At 43.2% G+C, this 25931-nt stretch overlaps 1 protein-coding gene across 1 annotated transcript in view; it reads right to left on the reverse strand.

Annotated features, from left to right (window-relative positions):
- Positions 1 to 16640, reverse strand: part of MAP3K15 (mitogen-activated protein kinase kinase kinase 15) — a 138708-nt gene extending 122068 nt beyond the window's left edge. The window contains exon 1 of the mRNA XM_065914927.1: positions 16119 to 16640. Coding sequence (XP_065770999.1) covers positions 16119 to 16485 — 367 coding nt within the window. The 5' untranslated portion in view covers positions 16486 to 16640. The remainder of the gene's footprint in view (positions 1 to 16118) is intronic.
- Positions 16641 to 25931: the final 9291 nt, after the last annotated feature.

Raw genomic sequence — 25931 nt, forward strand, 5'->3', positions numbered from 1 at the left:
TGCCACCAAGTCAACAGCAGGGTCCCCTGGTTTCCCCCAGCCTGGCCTAAAGGCAGCATGAATCCAGAACCGGGTACTAAATGCAGACACAAATAGCACCAGGAGAAACCATCTTCAAAAAAAACGGCAGGAGAGGAGCCTCCTAATGCTCAGAGAGTGAGGGAAATTCTCTAATTGGAATACTTTTTCCTTTGTCCCCCTGTAGCCCCAGGTCCCTTGCAATCCTGCAGTGGTGATAGCAGAGACAGTCAGTGGCAAAGGGGGCCTTCAGATATCGGGAATTGAGAGAGGGCCATCTTGTGCTTTAATTGAAGGAGTGGTGGTCCCAAGGGAGGTGCTGGTTGTGACTCTTCACTGGTTTTTTCTCCTTCTGAACTCCTGGCCCAGACACGGGCCCAGTTGTAGGAAGTGCGAGGCTGAGTGGAGCAACCGGCCATAGGACTGAAAAGGGAAGCCTCAGTAAACCAGAGCACAATGCTGACAGGACTAACAAGGCCTGGGAATCCTATCTGGCACCACAACTGAAACCAGCTAGGCCAACTGTCTGCTAAAGCAAAAATATCAAGACACTCCATAGGATATAAACAAGGGCCAGAATCTCCTAACATAATATACAAAATGCTCCAGAGAGAAACCTGTTGCTCGGCATTCAAAGATGCAGGAAAGTTTCAACTCACATGGGAAAAGACCAGAAACAGACTCCAGTGACAAGATGGTATCACCAGACATCAGAATGATTTCACAGTGACTTGAAAGAAGTTATTATAAACAAATGGGACCTAATGAAACTTAAAAAAAGCTTTTGCACTACAAAGGAAACCATAAGCAAGGTGAAAAGACAGCCCTCAGATTGGGAGAAAATAATAGCAAATGAAGAAACAGACAAAGGATTAATCTCAAAAATATACAAGCAACTCCTGAAGCTCAATTCCAGAAAAATAAATGACCCAGTCAAAAAATGGGCCAAAGAACTGAACAGACATTTCTCCAAAGAAGACATACAGATGGCTAACAAACACATGAAAAGATGCTCAACATCACTCATCATCAGAGAAATGCAAATCAAAACCACAATGAGGTACCATTACACGCCAGTCAGGATGGCTGCTATCCAAAAGTCTACAAGCAATAAATGCTGGAGAGGGTGTGGAGATAAGGGAACACTCTTACACTGTTGGTGGGAATGCAAACTAGTACAGCCACTATGGAGAACAGTGTGGAGATTTCTTAAAAAACTGGAAATAGAACTGCCATATGACCCAGCAATACCACTCCTGGGCATACACACCGAGGAATCCAGATCTGAAAGAGACACGTGCACCCCAATGTTCATCGCAGCACTGTTTATAATAGCCAGGACATGGAAGCAACCTAGATGCCCATCAGCAGATGAATGGATAAGGAAGCTGTGGTACATATACACCATGGAATATTACTCAGCCGTTAAAAAGAATTCATTTGAATCAGTTCTAATGAGATGGATGAAACTAGAGCCCATTATACAGAGTGAAGTAAGCCAGAAAGATAAAGAGCATTACAGCATACTAACACATATATATGGAATTTAGAAAGATGGTAATGATAACCCTATATGCAAAACAGAAAAAGAGACACAGAAGTACAGAACAGACTTTTGAACTCTGTGGGAGAAGGTGAGGGTGTGATGTTTCAAAAGAACAGCATGTATATTATCTATGGTGAAACAGATCACCAGCCCAGGTGGGATGCATGAGTCGAGTGCTCGGGCCTGGTGCACTGGGAAGACCCAGAGGAATCGGGTGGAGAGGGAGGTGGGAGGGGGGACCGGGATGGGGAATACGTGTAACTCTATGGCTGATTCATATCAATGTATGACAAAACCCACTGAAATGTTGTGAAGTAATTAGCCTCCAACTAATAAAAAAAAAAAATAAATAATAAAAAAATAAAATAAACATCTGAAAAAAAAGAAGTTATTATAGAAATTGTCCAAGAAATGAGGGCAAACACTCCTGAAAAGAATGGAAAAAAATAGAAAGTCTCAACAACCAAAGAACTGAATGGAAATTTTAGGAATGAAAATTTTAATAAGCAAAAGAAAAAACTCACTAGATTGGCTCACAAGAAGAATGGAGGTGACAGAGGGTCAGTAAACTTAAGATGGATCAATAGAAATGATACAATCTAAACAAGAGACAAAAGAGAAAGGGTTGAGGCCCCAATAGAGAAAGATCTCCTAGAAATTAAGACCCTCTCCCAAAGGCCCATAAACCAATAGGAAAAAGTGGGGAGAGTGATGAAGAGGCAGTTCTCAGAAAAAGAGGGAAATATGCTCAACTTTGCTCAGAATAAAAGAAATACAGACTAAAACTAATTGACCCAGGGAAGCGAAAGCAGCAGCTTATTTCCTCTTCACTTGTTTGGTCTTGTTGCTTGTTTCCCTGTCTTTTCATTTTGTTTAATTTACTGTGTTTGGGGTCTCCTTTCTGCAGGCTTGCACGTCGTAATTCCTCTTAATTGTGGAGGCTGCCCCCATGGTCGGGAATTTGCTGTGTAACACAGGGAGCTCAAACCTGGTGCTCTGTGACTACCTAGAGGGGCGGGAAGTGGGAGGGAGGTTCAAGAAGGGGGGACATATGTACACCTATGGCTGATTCATGTTGATGTACGGCAGAGACCAACACAATATTGTAGCAATTGTCCTCTAATTAAAAATAAATTAAAAAACAAAAAATTAATTGATTTATCTCTTAACCATCAGGAGTCTAAAACATTGGCAACCTGGTTTGTTAGTGAGGCTATAAAGACAGACAATGGCAGAACCCACAGATGGGAATCTGACACTATTTACCAAAATTATAGGTGCATTTATTCTTTAATTCACAAATACCTTTTAGCTACCCAATCACAAATATGCCCATACACGTATTCAATGGCCCATGTGTGAAGTTATTCATTGCAGCTTAGTAGCAAAAACTATACATTCAAGTGTCCCTTAAAAAGGGTACTGATAAACAATACATCCACCCAATGAAGTACTATTCAGCTATAAAAAAGAATAAGGGAGATTCCCACATTCTGATTTGGAAAGGTATCCAGGCTAAGCTGTTAATTTAACAAAGCAAGGTGTAGACCAGTGTGTTTGGTCTGGTACCTTTTGAGTGAGAAAGGGAGAATAAGAATGCATGGTCATATGTGCTTATGTTGACACAGCAGAAGTGCCCAAACTTCTGTAAAGGGTCAGATAATAAATATTTTTGACTTTGTGGACCATACAGTCTCCACCATTGCAGCCCCAAAGTGGCCAAAGATGGATGGATATGTTCCAATAAAACTGTTCCAACAAAATAAAGGCAGCTTGCTTGCAGGTTGCAACTTGCTGACAACTAGCATAAAGAAACTCCAAGGATAAATAAGAAACTAAAAAAACTTAGAGGAAACAGCATAGATGAGATAAAAATACATAAGTTGGACTCCAAAATTAAAAACTCATGGTGTTAAAGAATTGCATCAAGAAAGTTCAAAGATAAACCACAGATGGGAGAAAATATCTGCAAATCATATATCTGACAAGGGATTTGTCTCCAGATTAAATAAAGGATTTTTTACAGCTCAATAGCAAGATGACAGATAACTCAAGTGAAAAAAAGGACAAAGGACCTGAACAGACATTTCCACAAAGATACTGTTGTTGAGTCACCAGGTTTTGTCCAACTCTTTGCGACCCCATGGACTGTAGCCCTCCAGCCTCCTCAGTACGTGGGATTTCCCAGGGAAGAATCTCTCTTCCCTGGTGGCTCAGACAGTAAAGAATCTGCCTACAATGAGAGAGACCTAGATTCAATCCCTGGGTTGGGAAGATCCCCTGCAGAAGAAAATGGCAACCCACTCCAGTATTCTTACCTGGAGAATCCCATGGACAGAGAAGTCTGGTGGGCTACAGTTCATGTGATTGCACAGAGTTGGACATGACTGAGTGACTAACACTTTCAGGCAAGAAAACTGGAGTGGGTTGCCATTTCTTTCTCCAGGGAATCTTCCTGATCCAGGGATCGAACCCATGTCTCCTGCATTGGCAGGCAGGTTCTTCAGCACTGAGCCACCAGGGAAGCCCAAAGAAGTTACACAAATGGCCAATAAACACATGAAAAGGCATTTGACATCCTTAGTCATCAGAGAAATGGAAATGGAAATCAAAATGACGTAACACTTCAACCTACTAGGATGGCTGTAATTTTAAAAAGAAAGAAAGTAACAATTGTTGGTAAGGATTTGGTAAAATTGGAATACTCATACATCGCAGATGGGAATGTAAAATGGTGTAACTGCTTTGGAAAAGATTTTTGGAAAGGCATTCCTCAAAAGGTTAATGGATGCAATCCAAGTGCCCATCAATGGATGGACAGATAAACAAAACGTGGTTTATCCATACAGCAGAATATTCAGTTCAGTCGCTCAGTTGTGTCTGACTCTTTGTGACCCCATGAATTGCAGCATGCCAGGTCTCCCTGTCCATCACCAACTCCCGGAGTTTACCCAAACTCACGTCCATCGAGTCGGTGATACCATCCAGCCATCTCATTTTCTGTCGTCCCCTTCTCCTCCTGCCCCCAATCCCTCCCAGCATCAGGGTCTTTTCCAATGAGTCAACTCTTCCCATGAGGTGGCCAAAGCAGATTACTCAGCCTTAAAAAGGAAGGAAATTCTAATACATGCTATAACATGGATGAACCTTGAGGACACTATGTTAAATGAAAAAAGCCAGCCCCCCCACACAAAACCCTGTACCATTCCACTCACATGAGGCATCGAGAGTATCAAACTCAGAGACAGAAAGTAGAATGGTGGTTACTAGTAACTGGGGAAAGGGCAGATTGGGGAATCATGGTTTAATGGGTACAGTGTTTCAGTTTCGTAAGGTGAAAAAGCTCAGGAGACTGGTTACACAACAATATGAATGTACTTAATACTACTAAATGGTACACTGAGAAATGATTAAGATGGTCACCTTTATGATGTGTTTATTTATCACAATAAAAAACTTTTTTTTTTGTTTTGTTTTTGTTTTTGTTTTTTTGCCTTTTATTTTTATTTATTTATTTATTTTTATTTTTCAGTGGGTTTTGTCATACATTGATGTGAATCAGCCATAGAGTTACACGAATTCCCCATCCCGGTCCCCCATCCCACCTCCCTCTCCACCCGATTCCTCTGGATCTTCCCAGCCCAACAGGCCCGAGCACTTGACTCATGCCTCCCACCTGGGCTGGTGGTCTGTTTCACCACAGATAATATACATTCTGTTCTTTCGAAACATCCCACCCTCCCCTTCTCCCACAGAGTTCAAAAGTCTGTTCTGTACTTCTGTGTCTCTTTTTCTGTTTTGCATATAGGGCCATCGTTACCATCTTTCTAAATTCCGTATATATGTGTTAGTATACTGTATTGGTCTTTATCTTTCTGGCTTACTTCACTCTGTATAATGGGCTCCAGTTTCATCCATCTCATTAGAACTGATTCAAATGAATTCTTTTTAATGGCTGAGTAATATTCCATGGTGAAAAAACTTTTTAAAAGAACATTAGAGTTAACCATATGACCCAGAAATCCCATTGTTAGATATATACCCAAAAGTGAAGTCGCTCAGTCATGTCTGACTCTTTGTGACCCCATGGACAGTAGCCTACCAGGCTCTGCTGTCCATGGGATTCTCCAGGCAAGAATACTAGAGTGGGTTGCCATTTCCTTCTCCAGGGGATCTTCCCAACCCAGGGATCAAACCCGGGTCTCCTGAATTGAACACAGACGCTTTACCATCTGAGCCACCAGGGAAGCCCAAGAGAAATTCAAACATATGTCCACATAGTAACTTGTAGCATTATTCACAATAGCCAAAACTGGAAACAGCCTCAACATCCATTAACTGAAATATGGGAGAATACAATGTGGTATAGCCACAGGACAGTAATAAAAAAAAAAACACGATGAAGTGCTGATTTATGCTACAACATGGATGAATCTTGAAGATGCATTAAATGAAAGAAGGCAGTCACCAAAAACTCAGTATTATATGATTTCATTTATATGAATAAACAAACCTATAGAGAGAGTTATTATTCCTGGCCAGGCAGGAAAACAGAAGTGATCATACCCTGAGCTGCTGCTGGTATTCACTTTTCCGATCCAGGTACTGGGTTACCATACAGTTAGTGAAAACTCATAGAACAGTACACAGGATTTTGCCCTTTTCTGTATAGATTCTACACCTCAACTGAAAGTAAAAATCAAGAGTGCTTCACTAAGTAGGGCTTTGAGCCTTCTCCTCAACTCCATTCTGGAGCACAGGACAAGGAATAGAGTTAGGATGGAATTTCCAACCTCGAAACTTAGGGAAAAAATTTATTTTTTTCCCAACTGCAGAAGTGTAACATGACCCTGCAATGTGATTATTGTCCAAAGGATTTGAGTCTCCAGTCTTTATTATTTCAATATACACATTTCCTTCCATACTGAGGTTCTGATGTGTTTATTGCTGGGAGCAAGAAGGCAAAGGCATGTGGGACTGACATTCACTGACCACTTACTAATTTCAGGGCACTCTGCTTGAATCTCTACGTACAGTTTTTTAATGCAGCTCAGAGATGTTAAGTAAATTATCCAAGGTCACACAGCCTATAAATGACAAGCCAGAAATGAAAACCTGATCCGTAAAGCCAATGTTCTTTGCCCTCTGCCATTCACACTGCCGGGCACAGTGGAACACGATGATGGAGCATATGTTGGCAAAGTTTCATCATTGATCTGTTTTGTCAGTTTTTACTCCAGAAGTCAGAAGGGCAATTTGCCTAAAGGACAACCTGCCTTTCATACACGTTCCTCGATGGTGAGATGAAAGGGAGGCAGCCATGGTTCTGCCAACTAGACTCTAAGTGCCTGGAGTACTCCTCCTGGGCAAGGCCCATCTCCCAGATGTTTGAATCAAGGTATCAGGATGGGTCTATGCAGGTCACTTGTGTCAAACTTCATTTGAGATGAATCAGAGCCCTCAATGTAAAAGCTCAAACTATAAAGCTTTAAAGAACACAAAGAAGAGTAGCTCCAAGACTGCAACCTGGAAATAGGCCAAGATTTCTTAGAGAGGACACAGAAGGCAACCTTAACAGACAAAGATCCTCAATTACATTTAACCCAAACTAAAATTTGCTCCTCATCCAATATCACAAGTAGATGAATAAGCAAGTCACAGTATGAGACCAAATGTTCAGAAGATAAACTGACAAAACACTTGAATTTGGAACACATAAAGAACTTTTATGATCCAATAATAAGATGACAATGCAATTAAATCGGTAAATGAGGACTTCCCTGCTGGCTGAGTGGTTAGGATGGCAGGCTCCCAGTGTGGGGGTGAGGTGGGCAGTGGGATGGTAGTAAATGGCTTCAACAGACACCTTACAAAGGAAGGTATCTGCATGGCCAAACAATACATGAAAAGGTGTTCAACATCACTGATTGTCAAGGAAAGGTGACTTAAAACCACAATGAGAAACCACCACATCCCCCAACTAGCAGGGCCAAAATAGAAAAGCTCACTAGCACAAAGTGTTGTGAGCCACCACAACTCTGGTGGCCTCTGGTGCACAAAGCTACCAGAACTCCTGTGCACTGGTGCTAAGAATATAAAATGGTACCATTTTGAAAAAAAGTTTGGAAGTTTCTTACACCTACACTTTGATCTGGAATCTGGGGCTTCCCTGGTGGCTCAGATGGTAAAGAATCTGCCTGCAATACAAGAGACTTGGGTTTGATCCCTGGGTCGGGAAGATCCCCTGAAGGAGGAAATGGCAACCTACTCCAGTATTCTTGCCTGGACAATCCTATGGACAGAGGAGCCTGGTGGGCGACAGTCCATAGGGTTGCAAAGAGTCAGACAAGATTTAGCAACTAAACAACGACAAAAAACAACAACCCTTTGATCCAGCCATTCCACTCCTAGGTATTTACCCCAAAGTAGTGACAACATTTGCCATCAAGAAGACCTATATACAAATGTCCACGGCAGCTCTATTTCACAAACTGGGAACAACCCAAATGTCCTTCAACAGGAGAATGGCTAAACCAATATTCATGCAGTGGAATAGCACTTGGCATTCTAAAGGAACAAACTACTGATAACATGCAACAGTACAGATGGACAGATTGCAAAAATGTCATGCTGAGTAAAGGAAGTCAGATACCAAAGAGTACACACTGTCTCGATCCATTTAACAAAACTCTAGAAAAGGCAGTTTAGTCGCTAAGTCATGTCCGACTCTTGCGACCCCATGGACTGTAGCCTCCCTGGCTTCTCTGTCCATAGGATTCTCCAGGCAAGAATACTGGAGTGGGTTGCCATTTCCTTCTCCACTAGAAAAGGCAAATCTAATCGAAAGTGACAGCATAACAGTCATCACCTGGGGCCACAGTGGGAGTGGAGAGGGGAATGCATGGGAGGGGATATAAGGGAACTCTCTGGGCAAATGGAAACTATATTGTGAGAGGCTTTGGTTACCTGGGTTTAGTCATTTCTCAAAGTTGTACAACTAAGATTTGTGCCTTACAATGTATATACATTCTATACTAAAAATGTTTAAAAGTGCAATCAAGTAAGGGGTGAGGAGTGGGTCGAGGTCAAGAAGAAATAAAGATGGCAGAATGTTAATAACTGTTGAAGCTGGGTAATGTACATGCTTGAAATTTACCATAATTAAAAACACTGAAGAGAAGAAAAATATCTTCTATGTTGAATACTTCTGCTTACCCCTCCACCACCGTGTCCAATTCTACTTCCCCCTTGGGCTGCCCTCTCGCAGACCCCAACTCCTGAGTGAACTCTGCTTCTTGCCAAGGGCCACAGCTCGACTCCTGTCTGCTCTACAACTCTCCACCACCAACCAAGCCCCAGTAACCACCAGGCATTTCTGCCAAGCTCTGTCACACTCAAGAGCTCAAAACCTGTTCAAGGGACTGGGAAAGAAGTTTTCCAGCTTGCTTTGCAGAAGTTCAGTCATCTCCCACCTGTACTATCTACCCAAGATTCACATGGCACCTCTCTCAAAGCCTGATACTTAGGAGGCTTTAAAAGATAGTTTATGGCTTGTATTCCATAAACATGTAAATTGACTACTGGGGATCAAAAATGTGTTTTCCCTTGTAACAAATAATATACAGCCAATAACATAGCAGGCCAGCCCACAAATATCCATCTACCCACTGCATGTACTCCAGGCTCCCACAGCAATGCCTCAGTTCAATGCTACAGGTGTGATGCTTTTCATCAGCCAGTTCACATGACTAGGAGTTGGGGAAAGTTCCAGGTTCAATGCTGAGTCAGTAGCAGTAAAAGTGGTTCAAAAGGAAGGAGGGTCAGCGAAGGCTCCCCATGGGCAAGCCAGCAGCCAAGTCCAGTAGAGGACAGTTGAGGCCCGGCTAGGGGCTTGTGAGCTCCGGTCCCTGGACATACAATCATTGCTGCCTGAGTCAGTCAGGGGGGAGGGAGAGTGGAAAAAGGCTTCTGACTTACAACGCATCTTTAATCTCCTACTACACTTTCTTAAAATAAAATCACATTTATGTCACAGAAAATAAACATTATAGAAAATGTAGACCAACAACAAGAATTAGTATTCACAGCACACAATCCAAACCACTGTTTCCAGTCCAGTGTGTCCAGAGTTCTTCCAGCCTCTTCTATTTCACAGGTACCACCCAGGAGAAAGATTCAGACCCAGCAATGTGTCATTAGGATATCTCTTATTTTTTAACAAAATCACAACCGCACTGTATCCAGGCTTGGCCACCATTTTCAACCTGGTTTCTACAAGGAGTTACATTGACTCCTTTTGGGAGTCCCTGGCAAATTTTGCTTCATCTCCACAGGAGAAACCAAGTGTCCTCTGAGTCTGCTGAGACTTAGTCTAAAAAGGAACTGGATGGATAATCCTAGGAAAGAGTCACAAAGAAAACTGCATCTGGTTCCCTGTCACTGAAGAGTTCACTGTCAAACAGAACATCTAACATTAAATCAGTATTATGTAACCACAATTGTGTTACTTGCTAAGAAACAAAACCAGTGTGCACACAATGAACAGACAGGGAGAGAAGTCCGTGAAGGCTTCTCTGAAGACCTGAGATGTGAAGGCTGAATGGGTTTGGGACAGAGGAGGGCTGCCAGGATACAGTGGCTTCTAAGCAGATGACATGGATTGGAATCCACCAAGACTGGCCCAACCTTGAAAGATCAGTTACAAAGCTGTTGACAGTAACTTGAATGAGAGAAGCCAATGCTTGGACCAAGATGGTGGCAGTGGGCAGGCAGAAAGAAGTAAAGCGGCTCTGAGACCCATTTGGAAGCAATAGGTTGGATTTGGCAATGAGGGACAGGGTAGAGTCGAGACTGATTCCTAGATTTCTGACTTGAACTGCTAAATTGATGATTTCATGCCCTTACATTCTGCTGGAAATAGATGTGGCCAGTCTCCTGGGCAGGTACAGATGACACGCATTGTAGAAAAAAACACTGCCATGTATCCCAGAGGACTGCCTTCCTTTGAACTTTGTGCATTTTCCAGAATAGTGAGGAATGAGAGTGTACCAAATTCTTAGAAGTATTAAGACATATGTAAGTCTTTCTCAAGCAGGAGCCAATGCACCTGTGGATTAAAGTTAGCCAAGAAACATGCAGGCATTTCTAGCAGAATGCACAGCAAGCTATCTGAGTCAGGAGGCGCTAGGTTATGCTGCTACCTCAGACAAATCCCCCACATTTCAGGGCCTTAACTAGCATCCTGAACACACAGCCTTCAAGTCTGTCCTGATAGAGGCAAAGAGAAATGGTGGTGGGGTATCATCTGACTCGGTTGCTTTCAAAGTGACACTTATTGATGCTGCTCACATTCCACTGGCCAGCGCTCATCACAAGAAGCCCAGCTAACTGCAAGGGAGACTAGGCAGTGTGGAAACATCTATGGAGGCCTGGTGGGCACACTCCATGCTACACAACATCAAGCTAATGAAGCATTTATGAACAACATCATGGAAGGTGAAGCAAGACACAACCCACATGAAGGGGAGTGAATGAACTAGAGCTGGCCTTATTTTAAACCATTTTATGTTCTTTTTTGTTGCAAAAATTTCAATGTTACTGTTAGATACAAACTAACAGAATCACTACAGTATCATTTAATCAGAAGGAAAAAATAGCCTATTCTCCAAAACCAGTGAAACCAGGAAACTAGACTGTCTCCTCCCATTGCTGGCATGAACCTGATGGTCCAAGTATTTACACTTTATTTTCAAGGTCCACAGCAGCACAGTTAGGAGCCCATGACTGGCATATATTATTACCAGTGACAATCCATTACATGAGATGATATATGGCTTGGCTTTCTTTTGGAAAGGCATGCCCTAGGAGACAACTTTCTAGCTGTTGGGCTATATTTTCATAATCCAAGTGGCACTCTCTTATCACTATAAAAACCACCTCAAGTCTTAGGAACCTGACTAAATAAAAGCTTCTCTCTCGCTTATGGAAAATCCAAAAGTGGATGTTCCTGGTCCAACAGCTATCCTCAAAAGAGTGGTTCAGGGATCCAAGTACCTTCCATCTCGTGCCCCTGTCATCTTCTACAGTCAGCCTCCAAGGTCCCCATGGAGACCACAAAAAGGGATGAGAAAGTATGTGAAGATCTACATATAAGCCACGCCTTGACCCAAAGTGACCGACATCACTAATACTCGCATTTCATTGGCCAAAGCTAGTTTTGTACACCTCACAATAGACTCAATGGGTGCTGGAAAACATAGTCCCCACTTCCCAGCAACAATGAGCAAAATCAATCTCCTGACCCCCCGGCTAGCTCTGCCATAGGAAACTTCGTATCCTCCAAATGACTCTTGCCAGAACAAGGGAATCATCAAAGTCAAATAACTAACTGGGAAACTGATGTCTTGGTCTTTGGATCAATATCCAGGGAATGCAATGATTTCCTGCCACAGGTGGCAATACTGCTTCACGTTTAAAATCACTGTGAACATTGCTGAAGAAAAAAAATCAAAAGCGGGGCCCCTGAGTCAGGAAAGTAGCTTGCAAGTGGGGTTCAGAGTGGACAGAGGGTAGGCAGAGCCAGACACACCAGGAATGGGAAGCTCACCCAGTCCCTGGGCCTGAGCAAAGGGGTTGTTCTGTCATCTGAGCAGTTAATAGCTAACTCAAGACAGCTCCATTTCAGCATCTATGTGGAGGTCCTTAGACTGGTCATTAACCAAACTAACTGGAGAGGGCACCTACATCAATAATACGGTACATTCCCAGGAGATACAGGTATTGTGCTCTGCTGGGCCAGAGCTCAGTATGAAAGTTCACACTATAAGTGTATTCAATGACGGCATTGTGGGAGAACAGTTTCCATGGTCGAAACATTTAGAAAACCTGAGACAGAGCTACCCAGGTTTCCTTTCTGCAGGATGTCTGAGTTTTTGATATGTTCACAAGCACTGAGGACCCCCAGGAGGGAGATTGCTCGGTGCAAACATGCCCAACATATACAGTATGCTAGCCAAAGTCATGATCATGAATTCTGTTAAAGTATAGAAGTTGGCACCTCAACTAAAGGCATCAAGGCATATCCAGAAGAAGGGATTTCTCCTATAAAACAAGAAACCAGATATACTTTGCTCTCCAAATCCTAGAAATAATCGAGTGATGGATCCCCACATGCTGAATTTGATAGTTTTACTGACCTTGAGACTCTCATCTTTGAGGATGGATAGTAAAAAACAAAACAAAAAAGGGTCCTTCTGTGGGTCAAAGGCACACAGAGATGACCACCACTTCTGTTAATGTCAAAGGAATGTCCCTCAAAAAGTTAAACACAGAATTACCATATGGCCCAGCAATTTCACGTACAGGTATATACCCAAAAATGTGAAAGCAGAGACTTGAACAGAAATTTATCCACCTATGACAGCATCATTCACAGAGGCCTAAGACATCATGCTAACTGAAATAAGCCAGACACAGAAAAACAAATACTGTACAAGTCCATTCATACGAGGCATCCGGAGCAGCCAAATTCAGAGAGACAGACAGTAGGACAGGGGTTACCAGGGCCTGGGGGAGTGAGGAGTTGTGAGTTATTAAGGGGTACAGAGATTTTGTTCAGGATGATGAAGAAGTTCTGGAGATGGACAGTGGTGATAGCTGCACAGCTGGGCAACTGTGTTTAATGCTATGGAAATGCACACTGAAAAATGGTTAAAATGGCAAATTTTATGTTACATACACTTTGCCATAATTAAAAAAACAAAAACAAAAACAAAAGGCAATGTGGGCTTCCCTGGTGGCTCAGTGGTAAAGAATCTGCCTGTTAAGGCAGGAGACGCGGGTTTGATCCCTGGTGCATGAAGAGCCTACATTCCGTGGAGCAACTAAGACGCTGAGCCACACTACCGAGCCTGTGCTCTGAGTCCGGGAGCTGCAACAACTGAAGCTCGAGACCCGTGCTCTCCGCAACAAGAGAAGCCACCACAATGAGCAGTCCATGCACTGCAACTAGAGAGTAGCTCCTACTCGCCACGAGAGAAAAGCACACAGCAACAAAGACCCAGCACAGCCAAAAATAAATAAAGAATTTTTTTTGAAGCCGATGAGACACTCCCCAGCCCTCGTGGCCTGCAGTGGTTCTCTCACAGCAGTGCCACATGCGCCCTTGCAGGCTGATGGCTCTCCTGCAGCCCATCAAATCACCCAGGCACCGGTGACATATAAGCTCTGTTTTTGACCCACAAAGGATTACAGAAAACTGCACAAGGAGACAGGAAACATGATCCAAGCCAGCCTTGACTTGCTAAGACACAGGGGACGGGAAGTGCTTTAATTTCACATCTATGATCCCCCCAAACACACTTTAGGACAGTTCAGTAGTTCCCCTCTCCTATAAGCATTTTTCTAGAACAGCACCGTCTGATGGGACCTTCCTCGGGAAAACACTCTCCTCACTCTGTCTGTGGAGCACTCAAAATGTGGCAAATGCAAATGAGGAACTTTTATTTTATTGCATTTAAACTAACTTAAATGTAAAAAGCCATCTGTGGCTAGGGGCTAACATATCAGACAGCAACAAGGTTTTAGAAATTTCACAAAGAAGCCAAGTGACAGATTTGTATCTTTTTGGTGGAGACACCAAAATGTTGTATGAATGGCAGAGATTAGGAAGCCAGTGGAAGTTGGTGGTGGCGGGGTGAGGGGGTGCATCTATTTAAATCCATGAACCCATTTACTTGAGTTTTGTATACTGTTCGTCAAACCTATGAGAAGAACTAATTAATTACGATGATGTATTGAAAAATAATTTATCCAAGACCAGGCCCAGGTCAATGAAAGGGGGTACCTAATTAAGCTGAAAATTCTAGGCAATCAGGACCCAGAACAAGAAAAGGTCATGTGCTCTTTGTGTGGCTCTGGAATTGAGAGCCCAAGATCTCTGCCTGAATAAACCATCACACCCAACCTGACAGAAGCAGTTCTGGTAGTAGATGAGGCTTGTTTTTTACACACACCCCTCCCCCACACACCCACACACACACCACAGAGAAGCAAAGCCACTGCACGCCAATTTTCAGAGCACCAGCAGGCAGGAGGCTACAGTTGTGCCTAATGGTCAAAGGGACATTTAACCATTCAGAGAAGAGTCTGTTCAACTTCATTTTCAGAAGAGAATGAACAGAAGTTGAGAAAACTGAGTGGTTCCCAGTGAAGTGGGCTTCTGAACAGCTTTTCTAAAAAAGATGCTGTGCTGAAGTCAACTCCGAGTGGTCAGAAAAGTCAAGGGAGCATTTTCAAAGGGCCCAGCTGCCACTTGTTTGAACAAGCCTGCTACCCTGCCCCCCTTCCAGCTGGGGAGCATTTGCTCTGCAGAAAACAGACCCCAGCAAAGAATGGACGGTAATAAAGCTAGCTCACCACCTCATCAGCACAGCGTGGCCAGCGCCTTAAGGAGACTCTCCATTTCCCTTCTCAGGTGCTTTTGGGGTTAGGGCAGGCATGGTGCTCCTGTCCGACTCGTGGAGAAACCAAGGCACAGGCTCCCAGGTAAACTACTGTCTCACATGCAATGTTTGTGAATGTCACCCAAGTGCCAGAGGCTTGTCACATAGCTTCTAAAGGTTAGGTAAGGAAAACAGCCAAGCAATAATCTGTTCTATACCTGAAGGAACTCGTGCCAACCACAAGTATGGATTTAAGGCTGGGTTCTTCTAGCACTTATTAGAGCGAGCTGAGGGTCCCATTCCAGCAATGGAGGAGATCCTGAAGCCAGGAACGCTTCAGAAAGAATAAAATACATCTGCCACACTGGTGGCACAGCACAGTTGTGATAAGTGTGCAAAAGAATACTGGGGGGGGGGTACTTCCCTGGCTGTCCAGTCTTGAAGACCTCTCCTTCCAATGCAGAAGGTGCAGTGTTCAATCCCTGGTTGGGGAACTAAAACCCCACATGCCTCGTGGCCAAAAAACCAAAACATAAAACAGAAACCACATTGTAATAAATTCAATAAAAACTCTACAAATGGTCGACAAAAAAAAAAAATCTTAAAAAAAAAGAACACTGGGACATTTCCGAGAGATGCACCCCCACCCCCACTGTAACATCGATTTCCATTCTTGGCTGCAAAATGGAATCACCTGGGAAGCATTCAACAATCCTGAGGCCTCAGGTTCCTCTGTCATTGGTCTGGACAACAGAAGTTTTAAAAGCTCCCCCAGGCGATTCTAATGTGGAGCCCGGGTTGGGGCCCCTAGAAGGGAGAAAGTAAGAGTAGAACACCTAGTGGGGAGGGGAACTCGGCCTCGTCTGGGTCATAGGCTATTTCTTGGACCATCTGATGTTTAAGAAAACTGAAAAATAAAGAAATATAAATGTCAGGGGTCTCTGTTTTCTTATCTGTAAAAGGGTAACAATGCCCCCTACTCTCCCCTCCCCAAAAGGTAGGGCGGTACAGCCCGGGGGTGCTAGGATAGGGAGGAGCTGGTGCTATGGCGGCGCCAGTGCTAAGGAAAGTTGGGAGGAGTGGGGTGGGAGAGAAAGGGGGTCCCGCCTCACCTGCGTCGTAGAAGGCGTCGAGCACGGCCGTCTCCCCGAAGTCGAGCTCCCCGAAGGGTACGGAGGTGAGGTGGGCGCCCTCAGCCTCGCAGGCCCGCAGCAGGCACTGGCGCGCCCCCGCCTCGGGGCCGCCGGCCGCGCCGCCCTGGGGGCTCTCGCTGCGCACGTATACTGCCCGCAGAGCCCGCCGCGGCCCGCCCCCGCCCGCGCCCTCGCCTCCGACCCCCGCGCCCTCGGCCGCCCCCTCGGGCTCCGCCGGGCCCGGCGGCCCCGCCACGCCCTCGCCCACCGGCGGCAGCGGGCACTGTGGGGGCTCGGCCGCCGCCCCGCCCGCCCCCGCCGGGGGCGCCCCGCCGCTGCTCTCCATGTGGCCGCCTGGCGCGCCCTTCCTGGTCCCACCTCGGCGCGAGTGGCCGGCGGCAGCGGCACCTGCTCCCGGGACGCGGGAAGGCAGTTGGGGGACCCAGCGCCCGCCGGTGGCCCCGCGACGGACAGGTGACGGCGGGGCCTCGGGGCCGCACGCAGAAGTTCCAGCCCCGCAGCCCCCGAGCGCCCTTTGAAGGCTCGGGCGGGAGGCGGGGGCGGGGAACGTCAGGGCCAGCGGAGGGCGGGGGAGGGCTGGGAAGGGCGGCGGGGCAGGAGCCCGCCGGGCGCCCCCTGCCGCCTCCCCCGGGCAGCGCTCTGAGAAGGGCGGATTCACGAACTGCAGGATTCTGTTGTTTATTGCCATCGCTTCAGCCTTCGGGGTCCCGATTTTTTTCCCTTGAAACAATTTGAGGCTTTTCAAACAGACTAAAAAAATCTCTTTCAAAACGCCGGTTGGATGTCAATATTCAACTCCAAAGTAAATACAGATCAGAATCGAGATGAGAAGATGCTTACTTAAAACACCTCTGATTTTGTACTCTTTGTCCCCAGTTGTCGAGAGCATGGCCCTTCTGAGCCCGAGCCCTGGAGGCCGCTCGTCCTGACTCTCACTGTGGCCTTGACAAAAGCACCCTGATGCACCAGCATCAAATTCTGTTGGCCTGAAAAATAGACTCCAAGTAGCCTGCCTGCCAGATCTAAGAAATGCTGTGAACCCAAAGGGCTCTTTTCCTCTGGATCTTACCCACCTCGCGATTTTATCCCCAATTATTAAAAAGTAATGAGCACTTCCCTGACGGTCCCGTGGTTAGGAGTTCACCTTCCAATGCAGGGGATGTGCATTGGAGCCAAGATCCCACATGCCTCGGACCAAAAAAACAAAACATAAAACATAAGCAATATTGTAAAACTCAGTAAAGACTTTAAAAATGATCCACATGGAAAAAAGATTAAAAAAAAAAAAAAAAAAACAATAGTAGGACCACTGCGGGTAGTACTTGTATTTAAAAGATAGGATGCACTGATGCTGTCATAAGCTTTTGGGGTTTGGGGTTTTCTTTTTTGATTTGTAATAAGTTTTTTTTTTTTTAAGTTTTTCTGATGTAGACTGTTTCTAGTCTTCAATGAATTTGTTACAGTATTGCTTCTGTTTTATGTTTTGGCTATGAGGCATGTGGGATCTTAGCGCACCAACCAGGGATTGAACCTTGCACCTCCTGCACTGGAAGGTGAAGCCTTAACCACTGAACCACCAGGGAAATCCCTTAATAACAGCTTTATTGAAATAAAATTCACAAACCATCCAGTTAACCCATTTAAATGGTCTTTAGTTTGTTCTCAGAGTTGAGCAGCCATCACCATACTCAGTTTTAGAACATTTTCATCACACCCCCCAAAACCCAAGTACCCATTACCGGTCTCTTTCCACCTTCCCCAACACCCTTCAGCCCCAGGCAGCCACTAATCTACTTTCTGTCTCTGTAGATTTGGCTATTCTGGACATTTCACATAAATAGAGTCATACAACGTGTGGATAAAGCTTTTCATTTGCTTTGGGTGTACACCTAGGAATGGGATTTCTGGATCACATGGCAACTCCATGTTTAAGCTTTGGAGAAACTACCACTGCTTTTCAGTGTGGTTCCATGGTTTTATATTTCCATCAGGAGTGGACGAGAGTGCCAACTTCTCCACACTCTCACCAATACTTGTCATTGTCTTTTTTATTACAGTTGTCCTACTGAAAATGAAGTGATAGCCCACTGTGATTTGGATTTTCGTTTCTCTGAAAGACTAATGATGTTGAGCATTTTGTCATGTGCTTATCTTCTATTTGCATAATTTATTTGACAAAGAGTCCATTTGGACCCTTTGCCCTTTTAAAAAATAAGGTATTTGTCTGTTTATTATTGAGCTGCAAAAACTCTTTATATATTATGGATATAAGTCCCTTATCAGATATGTGATTTGCAAATATTTTCTCCTCTTCTATGGGCTATGTTTTTATGTTCTTGACAGCGTTCTTTGCAGCATATCACAAGCCATTTTGACACAAGGAGAATAGGACTTATAAAATAACACCTTGCCTTTTTTTCATGTTTCAGTAATAATATAGTCCATTCCTCCACTTCACCCCCAACAGGAAGCAGAAACTGCCAGCATAAATCTTTGGAGAAATCCTCATTCCTGGCCTGATAGAAATTAGTAATTTCACAAGTGACATCAGTGTGCACCCTCTTTTGTGGCCAATGAATGGAAAATGGGCTCCGAGGAAATCTATAAAAATACAAAACCAGAATTAGGAAGAGGAAAGCTAGAGAAAACTTTCAACATTTCTGTTCTATGACTTTTTAAAAATATTATGCTTAAAAGAACACATTTTCTTTGCAATCTTGTAATGCATAATAATAGTAATTTTCCTAATGTGCCTGTTCATCTGAGATTATTTCAATGACTGGCACAGCCTTCAGAAGGGCAGAGATGCCCGTTTCACAATTGCTTGCCAGTATCCTGCTGTTGCCACACTTCAATCTTCCCATGTTTCTTCCAGCTCTCACTGGGCCCTGATGACTAAGTGAGCCTCATAGGAGTTGTGAATTCTGGCTTGGATAATATCTTTCTTTAAATGCAACCCCTGTGGAGTAAAGGGCCGGGCTAACAGGCACCTTCCCCACAGGTGGAACACACAGCCCACCTTCTCATCGTCTCCAGTAATTTGAATGCTTGAAACGTACCTAACGTAGCTAAAGGTTAAATCTAGGTGTTTGTCACATTTCCTTCATTTTATTTTAGACTGGTTATTCATACCAATAAAGAAAGCTGAGTGCTTGTTGGTCCTTTATCGGACCAGAACCTGGTGGTCCGGAGTCAACGATGAGAGAGTGAAAGAAGGAAAGAGGCTAATATTCCCTGGGTTACGCAGCCAGCTTTCGCACTTCAGGGAATCAGCCAGAAATAGAGAGAGAGAGAGAGAAAGACACGTGGACCCAAGCTCTGATGGAGCAAAGGTGTTTTAATCAACATGGTGTGGGTATATATACTGTCTTACAAGGTAGTTATTCTCAGCAAAGATAGATTAAAATTCCAGACGTATAAAACACAAGGTGATCCCTATTAAAGAGAGAAAAGGGTATTTATCACCATAATGAGAAACTAACAAAGGAAATGCCTGGATTCCTCAGCCCCGGGAAAGACGTGCCTCTCCTCTTAATTCCTGAATAATAAGGACCAAAGGATTCCTGACAGATCCAAAACAGCACACAGGAAGCCTCCTGTTAAATGCTTCCTGACAAGCACTGAAGAATCGATGCTTTTGAACTGTGGTGATGGAGAAGACTCTTGAGAGTCCCTTGGGCTGCAAGGAGATCCAACCAGTCCATCCTAAAGGAGATCAGTCCTGAATATTCATTGGAAGGACTGATGCTGAAGATGAAACTCCAATACTTTGGCCACCTGATGCAAAGAACTGACTCATTGGAAAAGACCCTGATGCTCGGAATGATTGAAGGCAGGAGGAGAAGGGGACAACAGAGGATGAGATGGTTGGATGGCATCACCGACTCAATGGACATGAGTTTGGGTAAACTCTGGGAGTTGGTGATGGACAGGGAAGCCTGGCATACTGCAGTCTGTGGGGTCGCAGAGTCGGACAAACTGAGCGACTGAACTGAACTGATTCAAACCAATGATAGTCCTACTAGTTAGTTCCTTGACTCTAGAAAAAAAAATTTAGTTACCATTTGAGTGGCAATGTTAATACTTTTCTCCTAAGAAAATACATGGTACCTGAGGGCCAAGTAAATAGTGACAAAGGGGAAACAAGCAGGTTGCACTATATTATATGTATTTGGAAAAACTCTAACATATGCAGTAATTTAACAAGAATTTATTGAGCATCTATTATGTGTCAGGCACTTTCCTTGGTGCAGAGTCTATCAGAGTGAACAAGACAGCCAAAGTCCCTGCCATTATGTTATAAATAGATAAAGAGATATGGCTATAGACAGATATACCTGTGTATAGATGCTATAAATGTTGTATGGACATAGATTATTGTAATCTGCCATAAAGTACAAGAAAAACAGAATGGATGAAGCATTAAACATAGATTGTGTGTAAGATTTTAGTTTATGAAATATAGGTGAAACAGCTTGTTTTAATTATACACCATGAGTGAACAAATGTGAGAAAATTGTGGACTTCATAAGATTTATTAAGAATAATAAGTTATTTCTCTTTAAAACATGCTGCAGATGGAACATATGATGGAACAAGAGTAGCACTTACAGACAGATAAGGATGGAAAGTCATTAGGTATGGAACATGAAATCTCTGAACTGACAGTCACCCCCTAAATCGACCACCCATTGGTGATACCAGGTACAGTCCCATCCTAGTCCTACCTGTGCCCTCCACCTTCTTGAACTTACAGAATATATTTATAATAACTGTTTTACTATACTTGTTTATGAATACTATCATCTGTTTTATTACTGGATCTTTTCCTATTGGTTGATTTTTCTCCTCATTCTGGGTCATGTTTTCCTGCTTCCTCATATGCCTGGTGATTTCTTATTCAATGCTACACACTGTGAATTTTACTTTAATGAATACTGTGTATTTTTATATTGCTATAAATATTCTATATATTCCTACATTCCTATATAGGAATATATAGACATTTTTATATTCCTATAAATATTCTTTTATATTTCCTGGGTTGGGAAGATCCCCTGGAGAAGGGAAAGGTTACCCACTCCAGTATTCTGGCCTGGAGAATTCCATGGACTGTATAGTCCATGGGGTCATAAAGAATTGGACACAACTGAACAACTTTCACTTTACTTTTACTTTCATAAATATTCTTGAGCTTTATCCTGGGACACAGTTACTTGGAAAAACAGTTTGATACTTTTGAGACTTGTTTTTAAGCTTTAAGAGGGATCAGAGCAGCCTTTGGGGCTTCCCTGGTGGCTCAGAGGGTAAAGAATCCGCCTGCAATGCGGGAGATCTTGGTTCAATCCCTGGATTAGGAAGATCCCCTGGAGGAGGGCATGGCAACCCCCTCCAGTATTCTGGCCTGGAGAATCCCATGGACAGAGAAGCCTGGTGGGCTACAGTCCATGGGGTCGCACAGAGTTGGATACAAATGAGTGGCTAACAGACACACACGCAGACCTTAGACTAAGGCTAATTAACCCCCACTACCGAGGCAATGCCATTCCTAACTCTACACGATATCCTATGACTTATGAAGTTGTTCCATTCTGGCCAGTGGAAACAAACTATTTGGGTCCTATGGGACCTCCAAGGATTGTTCCCTCTCATCCATTCAGGTAATTCTTGCTGCAGCCTTGAATGTTTTCTTTACACCCAAGCTCTGGTCAGCACTCTACTGAAGATTCCAGATCTACACACCTCCAGAACTTGGTGCAGCTCTCTCCTCTCCAAAACTCCAACTGGAGCCTCCGTGGCCTCACTGGCATTCCAGCTGCGTCAACTCAGGATTATCCTTAGGCTCCCCTAGACTTCCCTTTCTCTCTTCTATGGCCTAGAAACTCTCTCAGACCACTAAGCTGGGAAATTACTGGGAAATTCTATTGTTCCCCCTTTCCCCAGGATCTCTGTCCTGTGTTGTGCTCCTTATATGATTTTTTGCAACCTTTTTTCTGAAAAAGTCCAAAATTCTTTTAAAGATGAGACTGAGAAAATTCTAACATTAGACTTCCCTGGTGGTCCAGTGGCTAAGAATCTGCCTGCCAATGCAGGGGACACGGGTTCTCCACACCTACTGAAGCCTGTGTGCCCCAGAGCCCATGCTCTGCAACGAGAAGCCACCGCAATGCATATCCTGTGCACTGCAATGAAGAGTAGCTACCACTCGCTGCAACTAGAGAGAAGCCTGCTGGCAGCAATGAGACCCAGTGCAACCAAAAGTTAAATAAATATATATGTATTTTTTAAACATTAGAAAGAAAAGCATTTCTCCCTTCTCCACTCTGGGCCTGCTGCAGACTGCCCCCTTGCGGCAGGAAAAGAATGAGCAGTGTTGGCTTCCCCACCTTCTACCCTGCCAGCCACCTCTCCAAGATGGAGGTGTAGGGAGGGGGCCTGAGACAGCCCCACTCACGGGTTTCTCATCCTGGGAAAATCCATACCTTTCACTCCACACTTGTCCTCTATGTCCTGAAAACTTCTTGGGCCATATGTAGCAAGCCATCTTTTGAGTCCTTTTCCTAGGCTCCTAGTGAAGAGTAGGCAATCCTCCAACACGCCCAATGGCAGGGAAGAACTCATCAGCACATCGATATCTCTCCAAAATACTCTTCTAATTTCCAATTCTCTTTTCTGGGACTCAGCCTCACTTTGAAAATGAGCATCTTGCTTCTGGTATAAGACCTTCTAGAACTCTCTCCTTTCTTCCATCAACTTTCTGCTACCAGAAACGTTCCAGATGATACCTGCTTCATCAGCCTAGGGCCTTGGAGTGAGGAGGATGATAAAACGAACCAAAGCCCTCATTTAACTTAAAATGAACATTGAAGAAGAACTTGAAAGAGATGAAGCTGTTAGCCATGAAGATGTGTACAGGAGGAGCACTGCAGGCAGAGGCAAGGGCCAGTGCAAAGGCCCTAAGGCATCCTGGCATGCTCAAGCAACAGCAAGGCCAGAATCTCTAGATATTTAGAATTCTGTCATTTCATTTTTTAAACAGATCTAGTTTCTAGAAAGTTCTCCCATATATTTAAATAAAATCTTTTCTTATAACTTCCACCCATTTATTCTAATTTAATTCTTCTTCCACATGGCAGCTAAGTACTGCTCTTGGGTCTTCTCCCCCTTCCCACACCTTTCAGTCGTTTCTCCATGATATAATTTCCAGGCTACTCACCACCTTGATGATTCTTTTATCATATACAAGAAATCCTTCAGAGATTGAGTGTAGCTTTTAACCAGTTTGCCCCAACGGTATACATCTTGCCAAACTATAGTATGCTCTCAAAACCAGGATATTGGCACCAAGAAAGTCAAGATACAGAACAGTTTCGTCACTACAAGGATCCCTCTTGTTGCCCTTTGACTGCCACAACCATCTCCCTCTCACCTCCCATCCCCAACAGCTGGCAGCCATTAATCTGATCTCCACTTCTATAATTCTGTCATTTCAACAATGTTCTACAAATGAGACTATACAGTATATAACCTTGGGATTCATCCAAGTTGTTGCATCAGTAGTCCTTTCTACTTATTGCTGAGCACTATTCCATGGTAGAGATGCACCATGGTTTCTTTAATCATGCACCTTTTGAAGGACACCTGGTTTGTTTCCAGTCTTGGGCCATTACAAATAAAGCTATGATGAACATTCATGTATATGTTTTTGTTTGAACATAAGTTTTCATTTCTCTGGGATAAATGCCTAGGAGTGCAAATTCTGGGTCATATGGTAGTTGCCTGTTTAACTTTTTAAGAAACAGACAAGTTGTCTTCCAGAGTGACTACACCATTTTACATTCCCAGCAGCAAAGTACAAATAATTCAGTTTCTCCACATCCTTACTAGTATTTGGTGTTGTCACTTTAAAAAATTGTAGCCATTTTGATAGGTGTGTAGTAAAATCTCATTGTGGTTTTAATATGCATTTTTCCAATGGGTAATGATGTTTAACACTTTTTCCTGTGCTTTTCTGCCATTTATCTTTCTTGGTAAATGTTTATTCATATCTTGTGCCAATTTTCTAATTGGAATGTTTGTTTTTTTATGCTTGAGTTTTGAATGCTCTCTATATATTCTAGATAGGAGTTGTTTTTCAGATATGTGGGTTGCAAATATTTCTCTACCAGTCTGTAGCTTGTTTTTTAATTTTCACAGGGTCTTTCACAAACAGCAAAAGCTTTTAATCTTTTTAAAAAATTCTTTTTCATATTCTTTTCAATTATGGTTTATTACAGGATATTTAATATAAGACCCTGTGCTGTAGGCTTTTCAGGTGGCACTAGTGGTAAAGAACCCACCTGCCAATGCAGGAGAGGTAAGAGACACGGGTTTGATCCCCGAGTCGGGAAGATCCCCTGGAGGAGGGCATGGCAATCCACTCCAGTATTCTGGCCTGTGAAATCCCATGAACAAAGGAGCCTGGTGGGCTATGGTCCATAGCGTCGCACACAGTCAGACATGACTGAAGCAACTTAGCACATGTGCACGTGCTATACAATAGGATCTTGTTTTCCATTCTATATATAATAGTTTGTATCTGCTAGTCCCAAGCTCCCAATCCAACACTCTCCCTCCCCACCTCCTCCTTGGCAAGTCTGTTCTCTATGTCTGTGAGTCTGTTTCTGCTCTGTAGATAAAAGCTTTTAATCTTGATGAGGCCTACTTTATCAGTATTTTCATTTATGGATGGTGCTTTTGATTCCAAGTTAAAGAATTATTTCCCTAGACTGAGGGCTCAAAGATTTTCTCCCTTTTTTCCTCTAAAAGTTTCATAGCTTCACATTTAAAATCCATTTTTCAGTTAATTTTGATATAAGGTGTGAGGCTTAGATAAAGGTTCATTTTTTGCCTTTGGATGTTCAATTGATCCAGCACCATTTGATGAAGAGGATCTTTTCTTCATTGAATTGCTTTTACACTTCTGTGAAAAAACAATTGGGCATATTTGTGTGCATCTATTTCTGGGTTCAATATTCTGCTCCACTGACCTACGTATCTATCGCTCCACCAATAAATATCACATTGCCTTGATTACTGAGCAGGCTATATAGCAGCCCTTACTGTGGGGTGGAGTGACTACTGTATAGTTCTACTACTGTATATAGTATATATGTACACATATACATATATACTGTATATACTACTGTATATAGTGACTACTGTGTAATGAACTACTGCATAGTTATTTATCTTTTCCAGGATTATTTTAGCTAAATTAGAGCCTTTTTCTATATAAATTTCAGAATAAGCTTGTCTCTGTCTATAAAAACCTTGTTAGGCTTTTGATAGGAACTATATAAACCTATGGATCGATTTGAAAATATATTATGCTAAATCTTCCAATCTATGAACACAGTATTCCTCTCCATTTATTTCAATCTTCTTTGCTGTCTTTCATTAGAATTTTCTAATTTTCAGCATCCAGACCTTGTATATATTTATTAAGTTCATATCCAAGTATTTAATTTTTTAAAAGCAAGCATGGTCATTTGTTAGCATGGAGAAATGCAAGTGTTTTCATGCATTGCATTTGTATTATTACATGGCTTTGCTGAGCCCACATATTAGTTCAGGACAGTTTCTTGTTTTGCCCCCGCCTTGGGATTTTCTATGTCAACAATCATGTAATTCGCAAAAAGGGTTAGTTTTATTTCTTCTTTCCAATATTTATGCCTTTTATTTCTTTTTCTCCCCTTACTGCTATAGTTAGAACTTGCAGTTTTATGTTGA

Source organism: Muntiacus reevesi, chromosome X, assembly GCF_963930625.1.
Source record: "Muntiacus reevesi chromosome X, mMunRee1.1, whole genome shotgun sequence".
Taxonomy (NCBI): Eukaryota; Metazoa; Chordata; class Mammalia; order Artiodactyla; family Cervidae; genus Muntiacus; species Muntiacus reevesi.